Source organism: Vigna radiata, chromosome 10, assembly GCF_000741045.1.
Source record: "Vigna radiata var. radiata cultivar VC1973A chromosome 10, Vradiata_ver6, whole genome shotgun sequence".
NCBI lineage: Eukaryota > Viridiplantae > Streptophyta > Magnoliopsida > Fabales > Fabaceae > Vigna > Vigna radiata.
This window is the reverse complement of record NC_028360.1, coordinates 7,759,999-7,775,001: the sequence shown is the minus strand read 5'-3', so window position 1 is coordinate 7,775,001 and position 15,003 is coordinate 7,759,999. Positions and strand designations below refer to the sequence as shown.

General features: G+C 33.3%; 1 protein-coding gene across 5 annotated transcripts; it reads right to left on the bottom strand.

Annotated features, from left to right (window-relative positions):
- Nucleotides 1–5,703: 5,703 nt before the first annotated feature.
- LOC106776001 (protein transport protein SFT2) lies at nucleotides 5,704–14,784 on the bottom strand. 5 transcript variants are annotated; one of them, XM_014663288.2, is made up of 4 exons: nucleotides 14,381–14,780; nucleotides 6,662–6,929; nucleotides 6,409–6,513; nucleotides 5,704–6,056 (listed from the first exon to the last, which is right to left on the bottom strand). In XM_014663288.2, the coding sequence occupies exons 1-4, from the start codon at nucleotides 14,566–14,568 to the stop codon at nucleotides 5,946–5,948; spliced, it is 672 nt and encodes a 223-aa protein (XP_014518774.1). In that variant the 5' UTR covers nucleotides 14,569–14,780; the 3' UTR covers nucleotides 5,704–5,945. The 5 variants fall into 5 exon arrangements, with proteins under 5 accessions (XP_014518774.1, XP_022642439.1, XP_014518773.2 ...); XM_022786718.1 differs by lacking the exons at nucleotides 5,704–6,056; nucleotides 6,409–6,513; nucleotides 6,662–6,929 and adding exons at nucleotides 6,936–9,308; nucleotides 9,804–9,918; nucleotides 10,023–11,259 and having other exon boundaries at nucleotides 14,381–14,519; XM_014663287.2 differs by lacking the exons at nucleotides 5,704–6,056; nucleotides 6,409–6,513; nucleotides 6,662–6,929 and adding exons at nucleotides 6,936–9,308; nucleotides 9,804–11,259 and having other exon boundaries at nucleotides 14,381–14,519.
- Nucleotides 14,785–15,003: the final 219 nt, after the last annotated feature.

Sequence of the window (15,003 nt, the reverse complement as noted above, 5' to 3'; positions counted from 1 at the left end):
TTTTTCGGGATCTTTGAAAATTTCTCTTCCTCCCACACTTCACTCTCGACCTAGGGCGACTAAGAGAGACCCTTGAAAGTTGTTTGGGGTGTTAAGATAAATTGTAAAACATGAAACTCTTGTATAATGTGCTATTAATGAGATATGTCTTTCCAATTCATGTCAGTTATTCAATTTTCATGTTTAAGGTTTGATGTTGATTGTTCTCATTCTTGATTTGTGATTCTTGAGGTGTTGAAAAATATCTTTGGAATCTAGACTTTAAATTAAATGCCTAATGGATGCTTGAATCTAGGAATATAACTTGATTCATTAGTAATCTTATACTCTTGAACTTCATGTATGGTTGTTGGTTGAGGATTCAAGGGATTGAAACTAGATAAATTGTGATAGACTTAAAGTCACTAAGGATAGGATTTGAGTATGCTTGTGAGTTGATTTTGAAATGAATATGGAATTGAAATGTTTATTAATACATGAGAATGGAGTGTATGAACTCTAGTATTAACAAATTGTAAATACTTTATATTCCTTACACACCAATTGTTTGATAAAAATATAAAAAAAAATTCTTGTGTTTTTGTTGTCCTTGTATCTAATTAAGTTGTGAATTAAAAGAGTTGTAAGTGTTGTACAAATTTCTTAAGAAAAAACTATATTTACTACTTGTTACTCTGCAACCTCTTCATTTTCTTTTACCCTTATTCAATACATTTTCGTTTTCACTTTCTTTTCAATCTTATTCTATGTTTGTTCCCTTGTTCAACCCCACGATTGTTTTCCAACCTCCCCAAATTGTATTTACGTTTTTGTTTTATTTTTCTCTTCATTTTTACTTATTCTTATCTAATAAAAGTCATATATTCTACATCATTTAATATTAACACAAAATAATATATAAAGACAACTAAGAAAGACATAGATAACAACCATGTCACCTAGAAAACATAAAAATTAAACAACAACTTAATTAAAAAATATAAAATATTTTAATATTCAATATAAACTAAAAAAAATTAATAAAAACTCAATTAAGAATATCTACCTTTATCCTACACTTAAATCTTAATTAATATATATGATGGACGTTAAACAAATTATGGTAGGCTTTTTATTTTTCTGTATAATTAAATTTGCATGATTACAAAATCTCAATTACAAGATTTTAAAACAAAACAAATGATCGCTTAGCCGCAAGTCCTTACTCAAACATGAGATATGTACTCTTAAAAATATTAAAAATACCTCAATATAACTTTAATATAGAAAAGTTCTTTTAACAACTTTTTTTTGACAACTTTTTGACAATACATATGTGATAGTTTGTGATTGGTCTGTTTTAAATATTTTTTTAAAAATAAATTCAAACAGACCAATAAAATAGTGACATGTGTCCTGTTATAAAAAAATTGTTAAAAAAAATTGTTAACATATCAGGATCCATTATTTTAACCAACGTTACCATATTATCCATGTACTAAACACAATAAACAATAATTACAACTTCAATATTTAAGGTTTCTAAAACTCATGTTTACTTTTCACAATATTCACTAATTCCAAAATTCACATACTTCAATTAAAAATCGATATTTCACATTCTCTTATAGTATAACTTCATTACATAAATTAAGGATTTATAGATAAATATATTTTGTTTATTTATCAACATTCTCATATGTACAAATCAATCTCAACAACACAATTTCAATTTAACTTTCAGACCACATATTTGTTAAGACTAATGCAAGCAATGAAATGAAGAGAAAATACAATGAATAAAAAGTAATTAAAAAATGAGATACAAAAGACAAAAAGAAATTAGGAATGACAAAATAGGTTGACTTAACCCTTTTAAGCTTGACCTGATTTTGTCAAAATTAGATTAGATCATATTGGTTTGCCAATTAAAAACGGATTGAATTTTAAAATTCATCCCGTCAAACTGTTGGAGTAGCTCGTCTTTAATATTTTTTTTGTCATAAAAAATCTAATATAGCATATAAACAAACTGAAACTTTTTATTTTTTACATGAAAACATGTTGTAAATGGGTTGATGTCAAATTGTCAAACTGGTTCCAGGTTGAAAAGAGTTATTGTTCGAACTGTTTCAAATATTAATTGAGTTGTATTAGACCTTGACCGAAGCTACTGAATTGTATTAATATGAAATATTGAATTTTTTAATAAAGTTGAATTGTTAAGTTGGTTCAATTTGATCCACAAAGTAATTAGTGGGGCTTGATGAGCCGGATTAGTTTAGATTTCTGAATTAAAAACATTGTCTTCGCCTTTTTCCCATAGGCTAATATGTGAAACTTGACCCCTTTTTTTTATCCCTAGAAAAAATCCAATTAAAAAATCACATTACCTTCGTCATTCTATTTGATAGCAATAATGAATTAAAAAATTAATGTTGATTATTGTGTCGGTAAGCCTTTATGAATTAGGTACTATAGTACTATTTGTGGGCGTGTGCAATATGGGCCATTAGTTGTACATCATCTTTAACTACTCCTTCTACTCACATTGACATTGATGGGTAAAAAGAAAAAGAGGAACAAATAAATGAGAAACTTTTCATACCATAGATACATTATTACCTAAAAGAATATGTTAACAAACTATAACTTTTTGTTTAAATACTCAAAAAATGTAAGGTTCCAAACTTGTTTCTTCTAAAAATAAAAAGTTAAGAGTGTGTTGATAATTATGAGACCAAGGATTTCCTCTTTTCTTTTAGGAGTCTTTAAAAACTAATCAAACCCTAAAAGAATGTGTATATATTAAACAGAGTAATTATACTCATGACTTCTTGGATTTCATCAAATCAATGATATGGAGAAACACTATTATTATTATTATTATTATTATTATTATTATTATTATTATTATTATTATTATTATTATTATTATTATTATTATTTATTTATTTTAATTGTGAGAAATACGTATAATGTATATAAAAGATGAAAATGAATGGGTTCCATGTAGCCAAATTACATTATGATATTTCCTTTTGACATGCTCTTCTATTGTTGCAATTGCTATTCTACTGTATTGCAATATCATATAACAACTTTTGTCCTTATATGCACGGCACACGTGGACTTTTCAGTACCCAACAACACTCATACAAATCAATCCATCCAAAATAGTATTTGTCTTTGAAATTGTTTAGGTTCAATTGGTTTAAGGGTTGGTCGTTCTTTTTGTTTTGCTTTATATTTTGATCGTTTAATCTCTTCAAAAATGCAATTTACTTTTATAGATTGTTGACTTACAGAAGATATTTTGACATTAAAGTCAGATACGTTTCATGGAAAGATCTTTTTTTATTAGGATAAACTAATATTAGAAAAGGATAGAAAATGTTATCTTTATCTAAACATCAATTGTATATTTATATGGCATATGACACTCAAATCCATTAATTAATCATTAGTGCATTTTACTTTTAGGTAATCAAACTCAATAATCAATAATTAATGTAGATTTGTAAAGTGTAAGACAATATGACACATTAATCAATAATTAATATCATATATTTGTAAAGTGTAAGACAATCTGATTCATTAATATATGTTAACTTCAATGAATATATTTCATATAATACATAAATCATATAAGAAAATAAAACCGATTTCGATTTTTGTTTCTTTGTAATTATTCAAACAATCGTATCTATTTATTATGTGTGATTATAGTTAGAATGTATGAATAAGATTATATTTAAATTGCAGTATTCAAGTACTTAATACGGTGTTTAAGTACTTATTATGTGTGATTATTGTTAGATTGAATTAATGTGTTTAAATTATTATGTTTGTTTTATACTATATCAATCAAATCATCTACCATCTTTCCATTCATTTCTACTTCCTTTCCTTATCTAATAGTAATATACTTTTAAGTTTAGACATTTCTCTCTGATTATGTATGTTGCCTTGAGAATTGAAATCCACCATCTAGAAAATTGATTAAGAAGAATTGAAATTATTGGGTCCCTCATAATGAGATGGTTTTATATTTGATTACTTTGTGAGTGTGAAGTTTGATTTTGTTGTTAAGTTTACTTTTTGTTCATTGAAAGTTTCAAAGTGCTCCACTGACTTAAGCTTTGTTTTCTCTCAATGCAAATCAATAATTCCATTATTAAAAAGGTTTTTGCCGAATAGAAACATGGTTTGGTCACACATAATCTTCATATTAAAAGGTCAAATCGCAGTCTCAGACATTATTATGTCCAAATATCTCCTTGAATCCGGGGCTTATGCTCCCTAATAAACTTTGCAATCACTATAAATTATTACAAATCCTTCCTTTTCACCAAGACCACACCTCGTTCAACTTGTCAAATCAACTCCACCAGTCAACATTGGTATACAAAGTTTTTTTCTGCATTGGACTTTGAAAATTAAAAAGAAAGGCTCATATTTTCTTACTTTGAATGTGAAATTAAAATTTATTTATGTTTTAATATATTTTTACTTTTAATATAATGATTATAATTTTTTATTTTATTTTTTAAATAATATTTTATGTTAACATTTAAATTAAAATTTATTAAAATAATGTAAACAATTTAAACATCAGTTGAGACGTTAAAAAATTAATTCAATTGAATTAAAACTCGTTCATTTTTTAATTTTTGGACAGAATTTCAATTTCTGTTCAAAGATTAAAACTAAATACATACTTAACTAAAAAAGATGGAGAGGGGAAGGATGTTGTTTCCATTTCCTTTTTACTCAGAAACAGTAAATTTCATTTACCTTATTACAGTATCATTTATGCAAAACTCAAAAAGATAGTTTTGTTTTTCATAAAAAACATAATATGTTGTAAGATGATGTATTAGCCAGGTCAAAAGTTAGATGGGGGAGCATATTTTGGCCCTTTAAATCCGGGAAAGGTTATGTCTGTATATAGTATTGAATTGAATAATGTGTAGAAGAAGAGGGGGACCAAAACGAGTGAGGGGGGGAAGGGCCGGATGCTTCCAGTTTCAACCAAATTTCTGCATATTGTTTGGCAGGATCACCAAATCTGTCAGATTCCATTTCATCATTCTACTTTAACCACTCATGCTACAATCCAACCAACATCCACCAAAATAACCTTCCCTCTTTCTCCCTCCCCACCCTCATCAATTCTCCATGCAGCTCTATCTAGTATTGAAAAATATAAATTATTCATCAATTAAATTTTCTAGTTCCACAGTTTAAAAACGTATAATTCAGAATATTATCGATCTCAGATAATTTAGACCCTTTCTACATTTGTGGAAGGATAAGAAAAAACTGAGGTCATCAAAGAAAGAAAGAGCCTTTGATGTCTTCCCTTCTGCTTCTGTCAACCATCATTTTTGTTCCTCATCAAATAGCTATATTTTGTATATATCGGACAAGTCCATGAATTGAGGTGGCACTCTGCATCAGTTGCAGAGCCATTGAATTTTAATACATACATATATATATATATATGATTGGTCTCTCTCGTTAGGTTTTGCTTTTAGTGGGAAATCAGATATTGCCGATTGTAGTTCAAGTGATACCCATCCAAGTCTTTTTAAGATTTAGGTGGAGTATTGATGCCACTGGGTTAATCTACCTCCATGCCAAAAGGGTGACCTCTGCATCTTCTTGACATAAGGTGACAAAATCAAAAGGGGGAAATCAATTCTCAGTCAAAAAATGAAATTCGCAAACAAACAAAGATTATTTCAAATTCCAACTGCAAAAGGGAGCAACACAGGTAGAATTAACTTCATCAATCAGACAATGTTATTTTGTTTTCACAAACGTTGAAGCCTAGGAAATTGTTAGATGATGCTTCAACCCAGTAATATTCTTAGGCCTCTTCAGCAGATAGATAAATTTACAAGTCAACTACTCTATAGACACTGGTCCGAACTCAACTCAACTGTCAACCAAAAAATTGGTCACCGCCCAAAACATTTCATTATTGAAGAGGTAAGAGCAGAAGTTAGAAACTTCATTCCAGCAGATCCACCAGGAAAGTATGATATAGAATAATAGCCAAGTGAGAGAACCTGCAAGTAAAGTCAAAATTTCATTTTTAATGTAAAGAAACATGACAGAAGAATAAAAAAAAAAAAAAAAAAACTGTACAGATGACCTATCTCCACACACCCAGCAACTCACATCACATAAAGCACACTATCAAGAGTGTGTAAATAGAAGTTCCTAAATTTTTATATCGGTTTTGCTAGATTGAAAGAAGTGTTCCTAATTGTTATAATAAATTCAATAAAATAGAAGTCAAAAAACCATTAGCATAATATCTTAGATCAATAGAAAATCAAAACAATAACACAAGGACCTTAGGGAATGGGCATGGCTAAGCTACAAGGAAGCATTTTTAAGGATACGTGAAGGTGATACCTGCACTACAGAGAATACCACAGAGAGGATGTAGCTATGAAGCACCATTGATACATATATGGTACCAATCATACTGCCTAGAAAAGCCAATGTGAAAGGGAGCCTCTGAAAAACAATTATAACAGTGACTGTAAGGAAGAAGCAGCAAAGCGGGAATCAAAGAGACCAAACAAATTCATTGAAGCAACATAACAGCAGGTCAAGTTTTCTTATCATAATGCAGGCAATAGGAAATGAAATTCTAGCAAGTTACCTCCCTTGACATCATGTGAGTAAGCTGGTTTTTTGGACCCTTGAGAGCAAAGAATGATCCAATAATAAATCCACAGCCAAGTGTAAAGCATATAGCAAACTTCTGGGGCATAACCACCATGACGGGCAGGAATAATGTAAATGCTATGAAAACAAAGAAGACTCCACTTGCCAGAAGCAAACCAAAATATACAAGTGCTTTGCCAGAAGGCACATTACTAGTAGCAGACTGAAAATTGCCAGGTAGATCTCTCACGCCTTTAGAAACCCTAAATAATAAGAAAAAAATTACTTGATAAGCCCAGGCAAAAAACCATTATTATTTGTTACAAAAAGATTTCTTACCAGCATGTTCTTTTGCCAAGATGTAGAAAATACATTTAAGACAAATTAGGAGAATATATGTTCTTTCTGCGGCATTTTATACTCTAAACCGAGTCAAGCCTAAACCAAAAAGGCTAACTTACCACAAGTTTTTCCAGCTTAGGCTTTCACAAAAAATCTATTTAGCTAAAAAGCTGTAAGGCCTAACTCGCTGACATCCTTAAATCATAAATACAATGCTATTAATTTTTACAGAGATTTTTTGAAGTTATAACTCGACATGTTTAAAGGGTAAAGTTCACCAAACTACATCAGGTATAAATTTAGGCCCATTAACCTATTTAGAATTAGGCTAATTACCTATTAAAAAAGTCTTACCACAACGTACATTTTTAAGTTTTCAAGCTAACCTAAGCTTATAAGTTCTAAACGGATCAAGTTTAGCCGCTAGAGCTCTTGTCTAACAAAAGCTATTTCCGACTCCACCACCTTATCACATGCATTTAAGGCAGACAAAATAGCCAGTTATTCCATAGACAATTGCATCAGAAACCTGCGTTCAGTTGTAACATTAATTCACAAAAGTTCCTGACACCAAGATTCAGCCTAATAAATTTGACCTTAGAGTGAAGTTTTTGACACGAGAGAGAAGAGAAATATCATGTGTACACTTAGATGATCACGTTGATATTAGCAAAACACATGAATTGTGTTTCAGGTTATCAAATTTTACTTTTGGGAATAAGATCCCAGGAACATAATGATGGGAATGACATTCCTAAGTATTTAAAAAATAAATACTATGTTAACAACTACATTTTGTTAGAAATCCTTTGGTGGAAGTGGCGTGTAAAGGGAAAAAACAATTACATACAAACTTTATTCCCAACTGATGGGAATCAACATACTGATGGGGACTTGGATACTATGAAATGCTTAAGTATCATATCCAACATTACAAGACTATAAATCACAAACGCCAATGTCTAAAATATAGGACATTGGGAGACACGTATACACACACAAAGGCAAATCAAATTAAATAAGAGTGGGTTGTCAATATTTAGGAAAAGGCTACTCATGCAGAGGTACTAGACAAACAGACTAAGTATTATTAGAGGATATCAAATCTCCTATATTTATTGTGTTGGTTTCTTTTTCTCTATATAAATAAAGCATTTGTATTGTCTCAGAAACACATGATTTTAGTTCAATGTCTCCCTCTTTACTATACTTGAAGTTGAGAGAAAATGAACAGTCTAATGATTTGTGATTAATTAGGTCTGATACAACTTCTACTGTATATATAGAAGACAGTAGTTCTGAAAAATAAAAGGGCGGGAAGCCCCTAACACAACTCTAACATAAATATTAATAATAAAATAAAGACATTATATTTCAACACTCCTCCTCAAGCTGGAGCATATAGATCATATGCACCAAACTTGAAATGTATAAGTTGAATTCTAGGCCCCCTTAGAGATTTGGTCAGAATGTCTGCAAGTTGTTCATTAGAGTTGACAAATTCAGTAACAAGATCCTTTGACAATAACTTCTCTCTGATAAAATGACAATCAATCTCTATTTGTTTTGTTCTTTCATGAAACACTAGATTGCAGGCAATGTGAAGGGCAGCTTGATTGTCACAGTACAATTTCATCTGCTCATTTTCACAAAATTTCAACTCTTGAAGGAGTTGTCTAATCCACACAAGTTCACATGTAGTTAGAGCCATAGATCGATACTCAGCTTCAGNACTAGATCGAGCAACAACACTTTGTTTCTTACTTTTCCAAGACACAAGGTTCCCTCCAAGTAAAACACAATATCCTGAGGTAGATCTTTTGTCAATTGGACAACCAGCCCAATCTGCATCACAATATCCCTCAACACNGGTGCTTCCCTTGTCCTCATACAACAATCCTTGTCCTGGGTTCCCTTTTACATATCTGAGAATGCGAATCACTGCATTCCAATGATCAACGTGTAGATTTTGCATAAATTGACTTACAACTCCTACCGGATAAGAAAGATCAGGTCTTGTTATGGTAAGATAGATGAGTTTTCCAACAAGCCTTTTATATCTCTCTGGGTCTGAGAAAAATTCACCTTGGTCTTTCATTAACTTTTGATTTGAGTCCATAGGACTATCAATGGGCTTGCAATTTGTTAGGCCTGTTTCCTCAAATATCAAGAGCATATTTTCTTTGTGAAATGATAACACCTTCCTTTGATTGTGCCACTTTTTAGCCGACCCAGATCTTTGGTTTGAAAGTGGTTGAACAAATGATTCTTTAATTGAGCAATTTCAGTGATGTCATTTCCTGTAATGACAACATCATCAACATAGACCATAAGATAAACACATCTATCAGGAGAAGAGTGACTATAAAATACTGAATGATCCGCCTCACATTGTTTCAATCCAAAATTCTGCACAACCCGACTAAATTTATCAAATCAAGCTCGAGGTGATTGCTTCAAACAATAGAGGGAGCGATTTAATTTACAAACTAACCAAGACTCCCCCTGAGCAACAAACCCAGGAGGTTGCTCCATGTATATCTCTTCTTCTAGATCACCATGAAGAAAGGCATTTTTAATGTCTAACTGGTAAAGGGGCCAATGACGAATGGCAGCCATAGCAAGCAAAATATGAACAGTATTGGTTTTAGCCACAAGAGAAAAGGTATCACAATAGTCAAGGCCCTAGACTTGAGTGTATCCCTTAGCTACCAGACGAGCTTTGAGACGATCATTTGCACCAATAGGACCAACCTTAATAGCATAGACCCATCTACAACCAACAAGCTTCTTACCAAGAGGAAGAGGAACAAGGTCCCAAGTGCCATTGTGTTCAAGTGCCTGCATTTCATCAATCATGGCTTGTCGCCATCCAGGATGACCAAGTGTCTCATGAACATTATTAGGAACCTTAATGGAAGATAAGGAACAAACAAAGGAGAAATATGGAGGAGACAAACGATGATAACTCAAAAATTTATAAACAAGATAAGGATTATGAGTAGAAAGAATACCTTTCCGAAGGGCAATAGGCCAATTATTATCTGAGTCAAGAGAGGGTGAAGAGGATGAAGGATCCATGGGTTGGGAAACTGATGAAGGAGGATCTGAGTCTTGAGGATCTTCAGTGTTTGGAGTTTGAGATTGTGTCTGACACTGATATGTGAGAAGAGGTGGAGGAACAATGTCATTTGCATTTGGGGTTTGAGGTAAGGAAGCAGGAGTAACCAAGGGATCACATGATGGTAGAGGAAACATTTGTTGAACAGATGAACGATCCTCCATGAAGGACAAGAAAAAAGACGTACATTCAAAGAATGTGACATCAGCAGACATATAATACCTCTTGGTTGAGGGACAATAACATTTATACCCTTTCTGAAGGCGAGAATATCCCAAAAAGACACACTTAATAGCTTTTGCAGAGAGTTTATCAAGACCTGGAGACACATTATGAACAAAACAAGTACACCCAAATATACGAGGAGAGACATGGAAAAGAGGGTCATTCGGAAAAATTACAGAGTGAGGGACTTTATTTTCAAGAGAGGAAGAAGGCATTCTATTGATCAGAAAACAGGCAGTAAGGACTGCATCACCCCAATAATGAACAGGAACATTAGTATTCAACATCAGGGAGCGTGCAGTTTCAATGAGATGTCTATTCTTTCTCTCTGCAATGCCATTTTGTTGTGGAGTGTGGGGACATGTTGACTGGTGTAAAATTCCTTTGGAAGATAAGAATGAAGAAAATGCTGCAGAAAAGTATTCCTTAGCATTATTACTTCTGAGGATTTTAATTGTCTTCCCAAATTGGTTCTTAATTTCATTAAAAAAAGACACAAATATTGCCAAAAGTTCAGATCTCTCTTTCATTAAATAAACCCAAGTACATCGAGAAAATTCATCAATGAAGGTTACAAAATAATTAAAACCAAAAAAAGTAACACGACTTGGTCCCCAAATATTAGAGTGAATAGTTGAAAAGGCAAAATTACAACGTGTCTCATACTTTTTAGGATAGGAAGATCTAACATGTTTTCCTAACTGACAAGACTCGCAATCTAAGACTTGAATGTGTTTGAGACTTGGAACCATCATCTTCAACTTGGATAAGCTTGGGTGGCCCAACCAATCATGCAAAAGTTTTAGGGATGAAGTTGCAAAACAGGAAACTGAGGAGTTAGGTTTCAAGAAATAAAGTCCTCATGACTTATGTCCTTCTCCAATCAGACGACCCGTACCATGTTCCTGTATAACAAAGTAATTAGCAGAAAAGGTTACAAAACAATTTAAGGAACGAGTCAGTCTACTCAAAGAGATTAAATTGTAAGGACAATGAGGAATATACAAAACAGAATTCAATTTTAGTGAAGGAGATAGGGAAACTGTGCCAATCCCCTGAGATGCAACTTTGGATCCATTGGCAACAGTAATGAAATAAGGAGTTTTCGGAGAGGACATGGAAGAAAATGAAGGGATTTTACCAGAAATATGATCTGAGGCACCTGAGTCAAGAATCCATGGACTATGACCTTCCACAGATTGAGAGATGCGGGCAGTTGACACATTTGGCATTGAGGAGGATTGGCCAAGATTAGAAGATTTTTCAGACTTGTACCTCAAAAACTCTTGGTACTCTTCATCAGAAATTCTAGATTCTGAATTATCAGATTTAGACACATCAGCTTTGTCTGGAAAGCCATGCAAGGAATAACATTTATCTTGGGTATGACCCATTCTCTTACAATATGAGCATTGAGGACGTCCACTCCAACCACCACGTCCTCCACGATTGCTCCTACCTCCTCCTCTTCCTCGCGGTGTCACCATTGCGAATGTTTCAGTAGCATCACTAAAATTCTCGTCTTTTACCAATGTAGGTACTCGAAGGAGTCGAGTAACTAAGCCATCCATCGACGGGATTTGATCACCAGCTAAAACTTGATCACGTACATGATCAAAATCAGAGTGCAAACTTTTCAAAATTAGGACCATGTAAAACTTGTCCAGCTTTTTGTTGAGATTTTCTAATGAATCAGCTACAAAGAAGTTCTTTAACTCTTCTACCGCAGCCCGAGCTTTGGCAACATGGGAAACCATATCATGGTTGACTTGTTTGAGAGAAGTTGCTCTTTGGGTTGCATCGAAAAGACGTTGTACATCATTAGCAAAAATATCTTGGGCCCTTTTCCAAAAAGAAAAGCATGTCTTATAAGGTCTCAAGATATCTAGAACCTCTTGCTCAACTGATTGCCACAAAACAGCACATAACTGAAAGTCTAATTTCTGCCACTGGGATTTTTCTTCATCTGGGACCATAGAAATATCTTGTTCAAGGTGATCATGGTGTCCTTGACCAAGAAACCACAATTCCACAGTAGAGGACCATGAAAAATAATTTTTCCAATTCAGTTTTGCAGATGTAATGATAGGGGTAGCAGATAAAGAGGAATTACTGCCAATAGAGGAAGCCATTTTAAAAACTGTGAGAAGAGAGAAAATGAACAGTCTAATGATTTGTGATTAATTAGGTCTGATACAACTTCTACTGTATATATAGAAGACAGTAGTTCTGAAAAATAAAAGGGCGGGAAGCCCCTAACANAACTCTAACATAAATATTAATAATAAAATAAAGACATTATATTTCAACAACTATAGTTAACAGGTGGGTTTTGGGAGGCTCAAGTTTCCAGTGGCATCAAAGACATAGGTGTCCAGTTCTGAGTTTTGAGACAGTAGTTCTGAAAAATAAAAGGGCGGGAAGCCCCTAACANAACTCTAACATAAATATTAATAATAAAATAAAGACATTATATTTCAACAACTATAGTTAACAGGTGGGTTTTGGGAGGCTCAAGTTTCCAGTGGCATCAAAGACATAGGTGTCCAGTTCTGAGTTTTGAGTCAAAGTAAAAGTTGGGACCTGCGAAACAAGTCTCTAGTCCACTCTATCCACCTGGTCTACAGGACATGGTTACCAAAACAGATTTATCCTTGTGTATGATGAACACATTTCATGTTATGAAACACCTTAGGCACTTCCTTGATCCAAAACCTTGCGAGCAATAGAGTTAATCCCAAGATAATAAGGCTTTCCATCTTGGTGTAGGCCTGCCCTTAAGCAGCTTAATAACACCAAGCAACATCTATCTTACCCCTTACTGAGGGTTCTGTTAGCCTATCACAAATCTAGTTGTGTGTCAAACTTCCTTCTGAATCAACAGTGTACATGACTCCAATTAAATCAACATTCTAAAAATGATTTTTTTTTCTAAACCCGGTGAATTATCCATTGAATAATTAACGTTATACTTAAATAAACAAAATAACTAGAAGTACAACCAACCAAAACCTACAATACAACAACAACTATAATAATAAAGGGAACAAAATCCAAGCTAAAGTTATTTTGACAATATCTTCAGGTTTAAACGAATTTCACCAGTGACTAATGGCATGGCACTCTCCATCCTTAAAAATAGAAAAGTTCCACCTTAGTCCCCAGAAATCACAATGTCAGTCACATTGGTTCTTTTCAAGGACTAAACCAAAGTCTCTCAAGCTTATAAACTAAGACTTTGTTAGGATAAATTTCTCCCTAAAACACTAACAAGAAAAGAACATATGAAGGTAAGATGAATCAAATTTCTTCCATAACAAAAAACAACTTTTGCACCTAAGTCCTCAGCTTTTCAAGAAGTTGTATAAAAGAGCTTCTTTAAAAAGTAAAAGCACAAGTTGATTTTAACATACGAATGACAAGTTCAGTTAATTGGGTCCGCTTCCTCAAAAACAAGTAACTCGCTTTAGGGAGTGGAGGAAGTACGGTTGTTGATAAGAAAGAAAATCAGCCTTTGATATTTTAAGACAAACGTGATTTGCATGAATGTACAATAACATCCACTGTCGATTTCTCATCAACAATCAAATTACTTATTTTTACGTTTTAGAGTGGATCACTCAATTTAGAGTCCAAATCCATTTTACTAACTTGTTTTACTTCCTTGTTTTCTTCTCTTATAAGTGCTTCAACAGAAAAGTTAATCTAAACAGAGCCTAAGTGAGTTAAAAAAATTAGATTCCCAATCCATTATACTTTCTTAATCTCTTCTCTATAAGTTACAAGTGCTTCCAAAGACAAGTTTATCCAAACTGAGCCTAATTCGACCGATAATTATGATGTTGTATTACTAGGGACAAATATTTCCCACCCCAAGCTTCTCAGATACGGATCTGGAATTCCACTTACAAACACTAAGCTGTTACACGATTCTCACAACACAAAATTAAAACCATATTTGTTTTTGCATACAAACACATAAAGCAAAAAAAGAGGCGTGGTAAGATATTGAAGTAGGTTCCTTACACGCTGAAGGTGCCGGAAACGGTGTCATTGGCCGACCTGACGGCGGATTCGAGATCGAAGGAAAGACCCAAACTGGAGCTGTCCTGGGAGGATTGATTAGAGGCGTAGGAGTTCCAATCGGCAAGCAACGACGACGAGGGCTTCGCCTCCTCCTCACCACCGCTCGGTGCCGAGAACCACCCCTGCATTTTGGTCGCCAATTCCAACTACGAGTGAACGTTGCTTGGAGGGAGAAAAGGGGGAAATGGAATTAATTAGGATTTGCGATTTGATGTGTGGATTTATCTGTTGTGTGCTGAGTGCTTCCGGTTGTTGAGAATTGAATAGCTCCTTCTGCTCTCTATTGTTGAAATCACGGTTCGATTGCTGCAAGCAATACCTTACTTACACCCTTTCTCAGTCTCTTTTTTGGTATTTTATTTATTTTAAAACAAGTAAGAAGGTTAAAATTATACAAAAATGTAAAATCATAATTATTCATAAGTCTAGTTAAATTTCAAGCTTTTTAATTAAACCTATATTAAATTTCTTTTTATGTTGATTAATTATTGTTTCGGTGTGGGCTGGTAAAGTCCTGCCAATTTTTGGATAAGGGTGTTTCTACTTTTCTATTATTTTAATTT